This window comes from Astyanax mexicanus, chromosome 24 (genome assembly GCF_023375975.1).
Source record: "Astyanax mexicanus isolate ESR-SI-001 chromosome 24, AstMex3_surface, whole genome shotgun sequence".
Classification (NCBI taxonomy): domain Eukaryota; kingdom Metazoa; phylum Chordata; class Actinopteri; order Characiformes; family Acestrorhamphidae; genus Astyanax; species Astyanax mexicanus.
Window position 1 is genome coordinate 22,420,360 of NC_064431.1, and position 14,539 is coordinate 22,434,898.

A 14,539-nucleotide genomic window follows, 5' to 3' on the forward strand; every position below is an offset into this window, starting at 1 on the left:
ATGCCAAGATGCATTAAAACCAGGGTTATTCCACCAAATATTGATTTCTGAACTCTTAAAACTTTATGAATATGAACTTGTTTTCTTTGCATTATTTGAGGTCTAAAAGCAATACATCTTTTTTGTTATTTCAGTCATTTCTCATTTTCTGCAAATAAATGCTCAAAATTACAATATTTTTATTTGGAATTTGAGAGAAATGTTGTCTGTAGTTTATAGAATAAAACAACAATGTTCCTTTTACTTAAACATCTACCTATAAATAGCACAATTAGAGAAAATGATTCAGAAACTGAAGTGGACTCTTTGTTCCAGAGCTGTATAATTTCTGATTTTGCTCCATAAGAGAGGAGGTACTGTTGCCATAAGAACCCATTCAATTTAGACTCACTGGGGAGCGCCCCCTGGTGGTCAAACAAAACTGTAAGAGATTCTCAAGTGGGTATTCTTCTCTCTACTAGTGATTCTCTGCTAACTATTTTGTAAAATTTGGTATTATGTTAGTATGATTATATTGTGGCTTATTATTTATGTTGTGATAATAACAATATAAAGCATATGGAGCCTAAAATAAAATGCTCCAAAATAAGAAGTGCTGAATTATTTAATAATAAAAATAAACTTTATAGAAATAATATTTTAAACACTGTACACTGGATTACAAATGAATTTTTTCGATGTGCATAAAATGCATAGAAAGTAGACTGCTTATTAGCAGGGCTTGTGTTGGACATGACAAAAATCACCCCTCCTATTAAAAGACCTCCATATTTGGAACATATGCAACAAATGACATCAGATGAGTTGGGAGACTGTGTGTTGTGAATGTTTGGTCAGAGCTTACTTTTGCTTATCAACAACTAAACTGTAATCTGCTTATCTTTACCTCTTTCCCACCGGGAGGCTAATTGGATGTCTGAGTGGAACAGCTGAAAGAAGCCTTACAAATAAATTGTAAGAACAGCCCACTTTGGAATCAATCTTTTGGGTGTTGATTGAGGTCTTGTAAATCAATGTTACTGTTTATATCTGCCTACTTGCTCACTCTTGCTAAAGTTATAAGGAGTGTTTCAGACTAGTGGTTCTTATGGTATGAGTCTAGCAGACTTCCCAAGTCTCCCGGAAATGCGGAAGTCTACCGCATATCAATAACAGCTCCCTGATGCCCGCGAGTCAGATAAAATCTCCCAGAATCTGGAACAAATGGCTCAAGAGTGAACACAAATGCATGTGAAGGCGACACAGACTTTTTTCCCCAATCGCATGTGTGAAAGAGAGGAAGAGGGTTCTGATTGGCCTGTTCTCTGCAAAGAGTCTTTGATTCAGGCAATCAGTTTTTAGTGGGGACGACCAGTGTTTTTTCCCCAGGATATATATATATATATATATATATATATATATATATATATATATATATATATATATATATATATATATATATATATATATATATATATATAAATCCAAGTCCAGGTCCATGGGTACCTCCCTAAAATAAATTTTTGCAACTTGGGATGTCTTGTCTAGGAACCTTTTTTTCTTCATGGCTAAAAGTTCACATCCAGAGGGTGAACCAAAGCTGAGTGACCAAAATAAGTCCATGCCTCATGGTAACTAGTCACATGGTATCTACATTAGGTGGGAATAGGTTCTGAGTGGGCTTCCCAAATGGGCCCAATAGGCTATACAAACTATGTGCTGGTCTGCATCCACAGATTTCAACAGATGCAAGATTATAGCTCTTGAGAACTCCTGCATCAACCCATCCCTGGCTTTTTATATAGGAAAAGACCACCAGTGCATTACATAACACCATAACACCATTAACTGCTGTCAAATCCAATGCAGCCAGCCACTGATACACTGTACTGAGATAAGCACCCGTGTCCCCTTCACACATAATCACGCTTTGAGGGTCCTGGCAGGACCATAGACGGCTTTCTTGGCACCTGGGTGAATACATACGGCGCAGTCAGCTGTCGTCTGTGTCTCCTTGGAAGCTGCTCTTTCAGAGTGCATGGCAGAGTGCCCGAGTGCGTAGGCCATCCGTCTTAGCATCACACTCACGTGCTGCTGGACCAGCAGCATCTGCAAATCCAATGTTCCAGCATTAGAGGGAGGGCATGGAGGGGCTCAGCGGCACTGCTAGGCAGTAAAGGCAAATATGTTTCTATATTTATGAACATCCCTTCTAATAACTGCTATTTTTAGGTATTTTAAGTTGCACCTATTGCTGACACAAATGTGCACTCAAACAAACAGCTGGTCTAGTCCCTGTAGAAGAGAAGTTTTGCCTACGGAATAGAGGGCACCCTGAAGCAGATAATCAACATGAACCTTTTGACACCATGTCAGATGCCTCCAACTCATCACTGATTGTAGAAACTTCACACTAGACCTCAAGCAATTTGGACTGTGTGTCTATCCACTCTTCCTCCAGATTCTTTCCAAATAAAATACAAAACTTACTAATGTCATCTGCTGGTGTTGATCCACTGTGTTTTATTATCAAGTCTAAAGTCAGTGCAGTGTTTTCCCGGAAAATCTTCCAGCACTTCATGCTTCCCTCTGCTGACAACTTCTATGGAGATGCAGATTTTATTTCCAGCAGGACTTGGCACACTGCCCACACTGCTAAAAGTACCAATTATTTTAAATAATATTCAAATTTTTGGTGGTTTTATTAGCTGTAAGCCATAATTGAAAGACCACTTCAGTTCCTGAATCAGTTTCTCTGATTTTGTTATTTATAGGTTTATGTTTGAGTAAAATAAACATGTGGTTTTATTCTATAAACAATTCTTAATCACAGCTTGCATGCATCTTGGCATGTTCTCCTCCACCAGTCTTACACACTGCTTTTGGATAATTTTATGCCACTCCTGGTGCAAAAAAATCAAGCAGTTCAGCTTGGTTTGATGGCTTGTGATCATCCATCTTCCTCTTGATTATATTCCAGAGGTTTTCATTTTTGAATGGTCTCTTATTTTTCCAGAGCTGTATAAGAGTATCACATTTTTAACAGAAATACTGAAATAAAGTAACTTTTCAATGATATTCAATTTTTTTGAGATGCTCTCGTACTTATTTAAATTAAATAAGATAAGATGTATCTCCATTTCTTTGACGATAAATGTATAGTAAATACTTGGGTGTATACTATGTATACTTTGACACAGATATTTAAATGCACATTAACACACAGTTTGTCTAGTCCCTGCAGAAGAGATGTATTGCCAACAAAATAGGACTCAGCAGATTAATATCATAATTCTATGGGCTCCTTGCCTAATGACAGGCGTTCATTACAGACACTTTGACATTCCAATGTTACCTTAATGAGGTTCTCCAACCAGTGGCCCTACCTTTTCTGAACATACTTCTGAAGGTACACATTTCCAATAGCATGCTCGTCACTACCACTACTGCTGTCTTCAGAGCATGCTTTGGAGCTTGCACGTGTTGCACACTACTTCTGTATGCTTAGCTTAATAAATATGTCCAAGGGTTGCCTATATTATTCTAAATGTTTAATCATTTATTGTTCCTGGTAATGTATTTATCCTACATTCAAATAGCATTGCTATTTGTGTAAGTATACTTTGAATTATTTCCTTTTCTGAGCTTTTGTTGTTATTAGTCTGTGTTGACTGGGAGAAGATTCAGCAGGCTGGCTGTACAGCAGCTCTCCACCTGCAGGCCACCATCTGCTCGGTCTTAAATATGACTGAGCCTGGTTTTCTTCACCTGCCAGAGGTGTGATTACACGGCTAATGTCCTTACGTGCATCTGCTGATCAGGTCCCACACTTTCCTTCCTCCTCAAACTGTCCTCACAGCAGCTCCTATAACCGCTCTGAGAGTCGGGCGCAGGAAGACCCCCCTCCCTACGCCGGACCCTGCTGAAACCTCCTGCTGAGACAACATACGCCACAATGCTGTTATATTATACCACACAGGTAATTTATAATAATAAAGCTGTCCTGCTTTATTTAAGGAAATAAGTAATACTAATGATACTATAAATTCTTGGATTAGCTGCATAGGTTATGATATGATTCATAAATACTTCTAGAAATAAGTCTAAATAAAGTGTTATTTTTACACATTATTATTTTATGTTAAATAAAACAAATGTAGCTTTATTTGAGTATTTTTCACTTTTTGACAGAATAATTTTCATTTGAGAGTAGTCCAGATTTTATGATAAATGGACCAATAGAAATGCTCTAAAATGGCTTGAAATAAAATAGTTTAATTGACTATTGAAAGTTAGGTAAATATTCTGGTTTTCTAGTAAACTTTTAAATGTAGTTTTTTTTGGGAGATGCAAGGTCTGATTGTTGACAGCATTCATACTGTACATTTAGTCATATTCTAGTATAGGTTGGAGTTTATGTGTATAAAAGGCTGTTTTGGTTGTTTTGCCAGCTGGATCATTTTTTAAATAATCTGGATTGAGGAAGATTAGGCATTTGGTGAAACTGGGTCAGAGAGGTGCTGGTTCAGCTCTGTCATCATTTCTGAGAGAGAAATTTGGTGTATGAAAACACATTGTTTTGCAAAACGTTTGAACATTTTATATTTTGAAGAACATAACTTTGAGTCAAATGTTTCTCCTTATTTTCAGATTATATTTCATTATTATGGGAAACTTTATACTTGTTTTGAGATTTTATGATTTTAAAAAACTTTATTATTATTATTATTTGGATATGTTTTTTAACGATTTCCAGAAAATGTATTATTATTATTTGTAGATGATTTCTCAATATTTTGTGACATTTTATTTTAAGAAATATGTTTGATATTTTGTGATTTTATTATGTAGAGAAACATTCTTTTTGCTTTGCAAAATGTTATTTTGTGAAACACCTTCTTTTGAATGATGTATATTTTAGCAGTTTACAGGGAATCTAGCACTCTTTATTAAGTGAATTTATCCACCATTATTTTAAGATTTATTACGATTTTTATATATATATTTGTAGTTCTTAGAAGTATTTTTTGTTTATTTTTAGATAATTTCTCGATATTTGTAAATTATTCTAAAAAATGGTTTTTTTTTTTTTAAACTTCATTATTTTAAGAGCATAGTTTAGGAGATTATTTCTGTCATCTCTTTTATATCTTTTTGAAATATTTTGTAGTTCTGTTAGGAAGATTTTTTTAGGACTTGTATTATTGTAGACAGTTCTAAATCCCACCAATGTCCTTTTCAACATATCTGCTCATGATTTTTTGACACAGTTCTTTATAACATTGTAAAAAAGGGAAGTTTTTCTGTTATGTTAGGGCTGTAATGGCAGTAGTGGTAAGAGTGAAGAATAACAAACAAAATCCAACAGAACAGCCAAAGAAAAAGAGAAAAATCCCATTACAGAATTACATACTCATAATATCAATTCCACACTGTAAGTAAATACATATTGATTCTAATCCTAATTCTTATGTTTGTGTTTTTTTATAATTATTTTCTACTCTACCATACTCCACTAAATCTGCATGTGCTTAAACTTAAGTATGAATGAAATTTCATTACCTTTACACTTCTTCTGTGCTCTAATGAACAATGAAGGTGATGCCATCTGGGAATGTACGGAACAGAGATCACAGGGAAGGTAGGAGTCCTAGCCCTGCATTTTTTTTATTTATTATTATCCATAATGACTGTTTCCAGTGCATTTAAATGCACTGGACAGGGAGTCTTCATTATTAAATATGTCTGTTCTTTCTGTCTGTCAGAAAACTCAATTTCTGAAGGTCCAGTCCACCAGCAGACGACAGACAGTGAAGACGACCTTGTTCTGCCCAAGAAACAGTCCAACCCAATGCTGGAGTCGCCCAGCCACAGAGGCCTGCACCGAGAGCTGCTGCTCAGCCACAGATGGTGGGTTTACAGAATTCATTCAGTTCAGGGTCAAATGGTAAGGATCTAGTGTTAGACGGCTCCATTACACCTGCTTATTTTAACAATTGTCATTATAAAGTACAATTTTCCCTATTATTTTTGAGTATACTGTGATATGCCTTCTCGTTTTGCTCATTTATACGATTTATTTTGAGCTTTTTCTTAGTATTTTGATTTGATTTAAATTTATTGCTTTATTGTTATTTTGACATTTTTTTATTTTGATGTGATTTCTTGTTATTCTTGGGAAAAATACTTCACTGATTTCACATTATGAAAAGAAAAAAGAAAAGAAAAAAAACATAAAATGATCTTGTTTAACAAGTTGTACAGGCTATTCCTGCAAGGTAATGATGAAGGGGAATGATGATCAAGCTGGTGTTTTGTTTACCTGTGGATGAGTGGGTGGTCCAAGGGGTCAATCCCCGGGATAAGGGAGAGCCTCTTACCTCGGGCGTGACCTCCCCACACTGGGCCAAAGCGAATCACAGCCTTTCTGAGCTGCTTTGGATGTGGATAAATGGGCCAATGAGCCTACGTTCAGAACCCGCTGACCCTGAGAGAAAACAAAGCCCAGCTGACAGCTACTTCCCTCTACCTCACTCTGTCTGACTCTTCTTCGTTTTACCTCACTATACCTTGTTCGGCCTTGCTATCTTACCTTGTCTTGTGCTACATCACTTCACATCGCTCTACCTCACTCTTTTTCACTTTGGTCCTTCCGGTGTGTGCACAGGGGTCTGCTGCCTAGTGAGAAGTCGGAGCTGAAGAAGGTGATGGAACAGAGGAGGCTGGAGCAGCACAGAGAGAGAGAGCAAGCTCTGCAGGCCCTCACAGACCTCCAGCAGGAGCTGCACAAGAGACGACAAAGACTGATGGCAGTAAGCCCACCTCTCAGTTCTCATAACACCATCCCACCACTACAAAAACAGTCCTGACAACAGCAGACTACAGTAACACAGTTAACTACAGTTAAATAAAAGTTTTCCAGTTTCCCAGACAGAGTATAAGCGTAGTCTACACAGCATTTTGAATGGAGATTTTCCATTGAAAGAAAAATATAGTGCATGACTAGGCTTAATCTTGGTCTGGAAAACAAACCAAACCCATAATGGCTAGTAATCAGGGACTGGATTAAGAGACTTGGAAAAGAAACCACACTCTTCTTTCTCTACCTTGTATAATCTCTAAGTTGTGCACTAATATGAGATCCTGCTCTATCCTCAGTATGAACGAGAAGAGCAGAAAAGGCAGGAAGATCTGAAGAACACACCAGAGTTTGTGCGGGTGAGGGACAACCTGAGACGTGTCCGAGTTCTTGGCAACTAGTGATATTTCGCTGCTACTAAAACCAACTGCAACTATTGTCACTGATTTTGTACAATGATTTCAATAAAATTTACTCATTTGGAATGAATGGCATCAATTAAATTTCAATACTCCAAAGTATCAAGCTCTAAAGCACCAAGGAATCAAACAAATCACAGAAAACAAACAAAAAAAATCTACACTTGGAAAACTCAGACCTTACTGTAAACAATAAAAGTAGTATTGTTTCCTATTCAATTTAAATGTATATTATAACTGAATACAATTAACCCCTGAAACCCTTAAATATATTACAGCTATAACATTAAAAGAACATTTAAATGCATTAAATAAATGACATATACAGGATGTAAATATGATATATTATTTATACTTACTTTAACCTTTGACCAAATATAAGATAATTAAAATTTTACTGTTACTCATCACAATCACATAAATAGCATGTGGTGCAACCTGTAATACCAGTAACTGTAAAGAATAAAATAATACAAGTATATAATTTTTGTGGAAGTAACAAAAAAAAAAAAGGAATGACTGATATTGTATGCTTAAGTTGATGGTATTTTAAAGCTTTCTACTGGTTTTATGTGATTTACAAGACAAATCAGTCCAGTAAAGCACAGTTAAGAAGGCTGTAATGTAAAGTTATATCGTATTATTATATATTATTCATGAACTCATTACATAACTGAAATGAATTCATTTTAAGATAAATCATGTTCGCACCACATGGCATTTTGTAAGGCTACAGTCCATTTATCTGGATTAAAAAACCTCTAAAAATCACTTAATCTAAAATTCTATATATTATGTGTACACAACATTCGTAACATTAAAATGTTCCTGACCCAGCTACAGTGAAAACAAAGCTTATACAGGAACAGGCTTGTTTTTAAGATAATAAATTGCATAATATATGTTTAGATCCACTGGTGGGTCATGGCATTATTGAGACATCAGTAAAGTAACAAGACTTGATCAGCTGCATCATGTAAAAACAGAACATTTAATAATAAAAGAACAAGAGGTATAATCTACTGTTCAGTAGTAACATTTGAGGGTGTTATTAATAGGGCACACTGGCATAAAGCATTTACAGGGCTAATACTTTCAGCATTAACAAAAAACAAAGTCACCTTCATCCAATAAAAGCGGCTTTCGTCAATTCATTTTCTCAGTATCTCTGTGGAGCTCATTTTTTTAATCCACAATCAGTAGGGCTGGCCCAAGTTATCTGAATACTCTTGTGTAAATTTGTAACACTGGTGTTTGTAGAAGTTGGAAGCTTAGCCTTTTGTTAAGGCACAAAAATTAGAGTTCATTAAACAAAAAAAAGCACAGTTAATAATATCATCATAATCAAATGTATGCTAAGCATCCACGGCACCTCATCATAGAGTACGACTGGACAATAATTCAATATCTATATATATACCGCCATACAAAATGTTTCAATGAAGGTAATACTTTCTAACCTATTATTTACAGCATCTTTCACTGACTGACATTCATTATAGGGTGCTTTACATAAATAGGCATATAAATTTTAAAGAAACACAGACATCCAATTTAGGCACTCCTGGAAGCTTTTTTTCTGTGACATATATTCTATTTACGTTGATATATTATCAACAAAAATTAAGAAATGTACTGCAATTATACTTTTTTTTTTTTACCATATTGTCCAGCCTTACCATTACCACGTGGCAACTGTATCGAAAATATAAAATATGCCTAAAAACCAACCAGCATGAGGGCTTGAATTATCTAATAAGATATAATACTTTAATTAAATATCTGCTTTCTCAGCTACATGCCTTACAGCATGGCAGATTTCAGTTCATTCCCACCATCACTGGTATGTATGGCCTACAGTGTACACTTTTAACTGCAACACTGAAGAAACGTCACATTATGGCTTATTCTGTATTGTGAGTAATGTTTGTAAGGGTGATACTAAGTACAGGAAAAAATCTAAAATGCTATTCAGACCAGCCCTAGAAATCAGCAATGGATATGGATTCTGTCCGTGTGCAAAAGAGACTGGACATTCAGTGAGGAACAAGGCAAAGGGAAGAGGGTAAACAGCAGCCAAATCGCTTCTCTCTCTCTCAAAGGCTTTTCTCATAATAACTCAGCCTTGTACAATCAGTCAAAACACAGGCAAAGACAAAGAGCTTTGCGCATCCAGAGTACGCAACACGCCCAGTCATCATAACTGGATTACAGAAAGAAAAAAAAAAGAAAAAACCTTTGTAAATCTCCAACGCGGAATGTAAACTTGGGTTGGGTCAAGCATGGACGACATTGATAAATAAACGAATAAATAAATAAATAAATAGCAACACAAAGCTGAAAGGAGTGACATAATTGTCCCGGGAAGAAATCAAGGGATTCCGTCTTTGCGCTGGCAGCACTGCGAAGGCGGCACGCTCCAGTCATAAATGTATGATAGGCGGAGCTTCACCTCCTCCTTGCACAGGTGCCCCTCTCTTTCGAGGGTCTGGTGTTTCTCCAGCATGTCCTCCAAGCTCTGCTTGTGCGTGACAAGATATTTATTGCTGCAGCCCCTCGACTTGTACTCGGTGTCAAATCGGGGGTCGTGCAGACGCTTCACATCAACGGGGGCCAGCCAGGCGCCCAGAGAGACGTCCTCGCTTTGCCACGTCTTCAAGAAAGCAGCATTGAGACGAATGTAGTGTACCAGGTCAGCGGACAGCACGTAGCCACCACCCAAGGCATACGGTAAGTAATAGTCACATAACTCCCACGCACTTTCTTTCCATTTACCGGCAGCTTTAACCCGACCACGACCAGAGAAGAAGCCCCAGTAGAGGCGACTGGGATCCTTGGCCTTCAACTCCTCCTTAAGAAGGTCCAGGCGAGCAAAGGTGTCGTCATCCGCCTTCAGAACAAATTTGAAATCCACCTTCTGGTCCAGCCAGGAGTACATGTGGATGAGCTTGCGTGTCAGATTCTCGTAGGAATCACGCAAGTCCGGGAGTAGCAGGAGGTCATGGTGTCGTACCTGTTCCGTGTTCAGGTTCTGGATGTCCTCCGCTGATAGGCCCTCAGTTCCGATTACGAACAGGGCAAGAATTTCCCGGTCCAACTTTGCCAACCACGTGTTGCGGATGATGCTGCGCCGCTCTGTGTACTTGGGGCCCGTGGTGATGAGCACCACCAGGAATGCAGAGAGCTGTTTGGCCTGTGAAGGAGCCGGCGGGTGCTCTCGACGCGGCTCTGCTTGTGGCGCCATTCCTGGGGAGTCGGCCGGCTTCAGCGTCTCTGAGGTGCATTTGGCGAGGAAAAGGAGGACCATAGCGAAGAAGCAGAGGACGCAGAGGGCCAGGCCCGTCTTGTGGCGGCAGACAAGGCGGACAAAATTCATGATGTCACAGCTGGGTGAAAGCAAATAAAAGTATTTATAGTAATAAGCAAGTATAATATTACACTGATATTTTAATGTACATACACTACACTGCCAAAAGTATCTGCTTGCCTGCCGTGCACGCTGTGCTCTTTCAAAGTTCTCAGTACCTCGTTTTAAATGTTAGGGGCCCTGAGAATCCTACCAATAATGGTTGGAGCTACTTTGAGCATGCTAATGGTGTAAAAGTATTGATTTCTTTGTGTGGGTAACAACAGTATGCCCCTATCACTAATATGGTAACCCTGTCGGGAGCATTGACTAAATGTGCTGGAGGAGAAGCAGAGGTGGAGGTAGGTTATTAGACAAAAATAAATCATACTCGTTATCAAGTCCTTTTCAACCCGGATTCCATGCCATATCACCCACCCCTAATTATCACATCAGGGTACTACTTTTTTGCTGTGTTTGGCAAAATAAAATACCTCATTTCCCATTATATATCTACTGCCGGACGGATTATATCTGTCCAAAATCATTTATTTTACTTTAATCCTGGATATATGGAGATATTTGGAGTGCGTTATTAGTATCATGACATTCTGGATCATTGCCTTCTGTTAGGGGTGTGCCATATCATATTGTGTGCAATAATACATTTTCATTCAGTGTTTTGTTATATTGCCAAGTGTATCATTATCTTGAAAATACCATGAAATATTGTGATATTATTTTAGGGTCATATCGCCCACCCCTGATTTGAATCACTTCAGACTGGTAAGTTGAGCTTTGTCTGTAGCTGGAGGAGCCTGGCAGACAGTGACAGCAGCATATTAAAGAAAATAAATAAATATGACTGCATCATATTTCATAAATCTGATACTCAAAACAACACAAGTCGATTATAAGAATAACAGACATTTAACTAGCTAACTAGTGTTTAACTTACATAGACTGTACGATAGTTAGTTACTGTACAGCTCCGGAAAAAAATGAGACCATTTAAAAAAGATGAGTTTCTTTGAATTTAGCAAATTGAAAACATCTGGAAAACAATCAAGAGGAAGATGGATGATCACAAGCCAATAAACCAAGCTGACCTGCTTGCATTTTTGCACCAGGATTGTAATAAAGTTATCCAAAAGCAGTGTGGAGACTGGTGGAGGAGAACATGCCAGTATGCATAAAACTGTAAATAAATATCAGGGTTATTCCACCAAATATTGATTTCTGAACTCTTAGAACTTCATGAATATGATCTTGTTTCTTCGCATTATTTGAGGTCTGAAAACTCATCTTGCATCTGCATCTTTTTTTGTTATTTCAGTAATTTCTCATTTTCTGCAAATAAATGCTCTAAATGACAGCATTTTTAATTGGAAACGTCCGTAGTTTATAGAATAAAACAACAATGTTTATTTTACTCAAACATGTAACGTTACCTATAAATAGCAAAATCAGAGAAACTGATTCAGAAACTGAAGTGATTTCTTTTTTTTTCAGAGCTGTACTAGCTAACTAGCTACTTAACTAACCCAACATAGCTAGCTAAAGACCTGAACTGGAAGAGAAGACAATGTAAACAGTGTGAACAGTTTGTTTAGTGCTGGTTTACCTGTTCTCCAGGCGCTGCAGTGGTTTCTGAAGCTCTATAACGGGCTGTGCTGCATTGTTAGCCTGTGGCTGCTGGTTAGCTGCTGCCCGGCAACACAGACAGCTAAGCTAAGCTAGTCAGCTCAGAGAGGCTAAACGGGCTGATACCGTTAGACGCGGGTAACGCGCTCATTACACACCCAACCCGCGAGCATTTAACTCACAGATAACTCCAGAAATACGGTTAATAATAAAATACGGGTTTTTTTACGCCGTCATTCTCCCTCCTAAAGCCTCCGCTCTCTGACAGGAGCTGCAGGGAGCTGTAGGCTGGTGGTGACGCAGGCAGTGAGCTGGAACAGCGGTGAACACAGCGCCCCCAGCGGACAGCACAGCCATAACACTACCTAACACAGTCCAACACAGAGTTCAGCAGTTCAGACAGAGGATCTTCATGTTGTACGACGGCGTTTTAGGGACATATAAAAAACAAACAAACAAAAAAAAACAGTTAACTTCAAAAATAAAGACGTAATATAAGAAGATTAAAGTCGTAATATTAGAATATTACAGTCAGAATATTACAAGATTAAAGTCGTGATATTTCAAGAATAAAATCGTAATATTACGAGTTTTGAAAAGTCGTAATATTACGAGTTTTAAAAAGTTGTAATATTACAAGATTAAAGTCGTGATATTTCAAGATTAAAGTCGTAATATTACGAATTTTAAAAAGTCGTAATATTACAAGATTAAAGTCGTTATATTTCAAGAATAAAGTCTAAAACTTCGAGATTAAAAAAGTCGTAATATTAAGAAATTAAAGTCGTAGTATTTTCGCTTGTTATCTGTTATAGGGCTGATCACCATCAGTTATCTACATTTTACCCTGCTGATTATTAATACTTTAGTGTTACAGTTAGATAATACAGTGTGCAGATGTTTCTGTGGTGGCGTCCCGATAGAGCCTCTCGTGCAGAGAGAGTGCACGCTACTGTGTAGACATTTCCTGCCTTTTAGTTTAGTTTTTGCACCGAAGGAACATAAATACAGTAAATTCCAGTCATGAATAAATGTCTTTATTCTCATAATATAACGGCTTTATCCTCGTAATATCCTTGTATATCTTTTTTCCCTTAGTGAAACGTTTTTTTATTTTTTTGGTATGGCCCAAAAGCGCCATCGTAATGTTGGCAACAGTGTTCCTCAAAAAAAGAAAGATTGGAGGGAATATGCATATTTCTCTCTCTAAGGCCCATAAAACAGGTGCAGTTACTTTATTACCATAATTCAGGTCAAAATGTAAAACTCATATTTTATAGATGTACTACCCACAGAATGATCCATTTTAAGCGTTTGGTTTCTTTTATTGTTGATGATTATGGCTTGCAGCCAATTAAAACTCACAAATCAGTGTCTCAGAAAATTGGCAATTTGGGCAGTGTGCCAGGTCCTGCAGGAAAATAAAACCTGCATCTCCATAAAAGTTGTCAGCAAAGAAAAGCATGAAGTTCTGTAAGATTTTGCAGGAAAACACTGCGCTGACTTTGGACTTGATCTATATAACACAGGGGACCAACACCAGCAGATGACATGAAAACTTCTAGCATCTTGGACTGTGTGTCTCTCCACTCTTCCTCCAGACTCTGCTCCCTTGATTTCCAAATGAAACGCAAAATTTGCTGATGGTCAGTGATGTTGTTAATACACTGTGTCAAATCTAGTCCCAAGTTAGTTTCATTTTCCAGCAGGACTTGGCAAACTGCCCACACTGGACAATGGAACAAAATTAAAACTAACTTTGCACTTGATATAACACAGTGAACCAACACCAGCAGATAACAGGCTCTCCAAACCATCATTTACCATCAGTAAATGTTGCAAATATGGACATATAAGTCACGATTGAGAAGAAGTCATAATAAGACACCAAATCATAAATATGAGATACTATGAAAGGCAAAATTATAAATTTTATTCATTAAAATAAAGTAAGTCATAATTATTAGTAACCAAGTAACTAAGTCTACAATTTGAGATGTCACTATTATGGGCGAGATACTAAGTCAATATTGTCAGAAATATCAGACCATACATTATTAAGACAGGAAGACAGACTTTCTATTTAACCATTAGCACAACTGATACTTATTTATCTTCCTCTAACATTTGTCAAGAGATGTTTTTTTGGGCAGCAAGCAACAGTCAGTTTTTGAAAAATGCATATGGGGTCAGAGGCCTTGACAAGTCAAATTTCCTCAATTTCAGGTACGTAGTGTTAATGTTACGGTTGTGCATGTTGTGTGACTCAAGCATTGCTCTCTTGAAAAATAA

At 37.4% G+C, this 14,539-nt stretch overlaps 2 protein-coding genes across 2 annotated transcripts; one reads left to right on the top strand and one right to left on the bottom strand.

Moving 5' to 3' along the window:
• The first annotated feature begins 3,783 nt into the window (after positions 1 to 3,783).
• On the top strand, positions 3,784 to 7,323 carry si:ch211-160o17.6 (protein FAM107B). The gene is made up of 5 exons (XM_007247782.4): positions 3,784 to 3,958; positions 5,578 to 5,620; positions 5,745 to 5,889; positions 6,647 to 6,791; positions 7,138 to 7,323. Exons 1-5 carry the CDS (start codon positions 3,935 to 3,937, stop codon positions 7,237 to 7,239), a joined length of 459 nt encoding a protein of 152 aa, XP_007247844.1. The 5' UTR covers positions 3,784 to 3,934; the 3' UTR covers positions 7,240 to 7,323.
• A 906-nt stretch (positions 7,324 to 8,229) lies between these two features.
• On the bottom strand, positions 8,230 to 12,568 carry b3galt6 (UDP-Gal:betaGal beta 1,3-galactosyltransferase polypeptide 6). The gene is made up of 2 exons (XM_007247727.3): positions 12,228 to 12,568; positions 8,230 to 10,643 (listed from the first exon to the last, which is right to left on the bottom strand). The coding sequence occupies exon 2, from the start codon at positions 10,631 to 10,633 to the stop codon at positions 9,629 to 9,631; it is 1,005 nt and encodes a 334-aa protein (XP_007247789.2). The 5' UTR covers positions 10,634 to 10,643; positions 12,228 to 12,568; the 3' UTR covers positions 8,230 to 9,628.
• Positions 12,569 to 14,539: the final 1,971 nt, after the last annotated feature.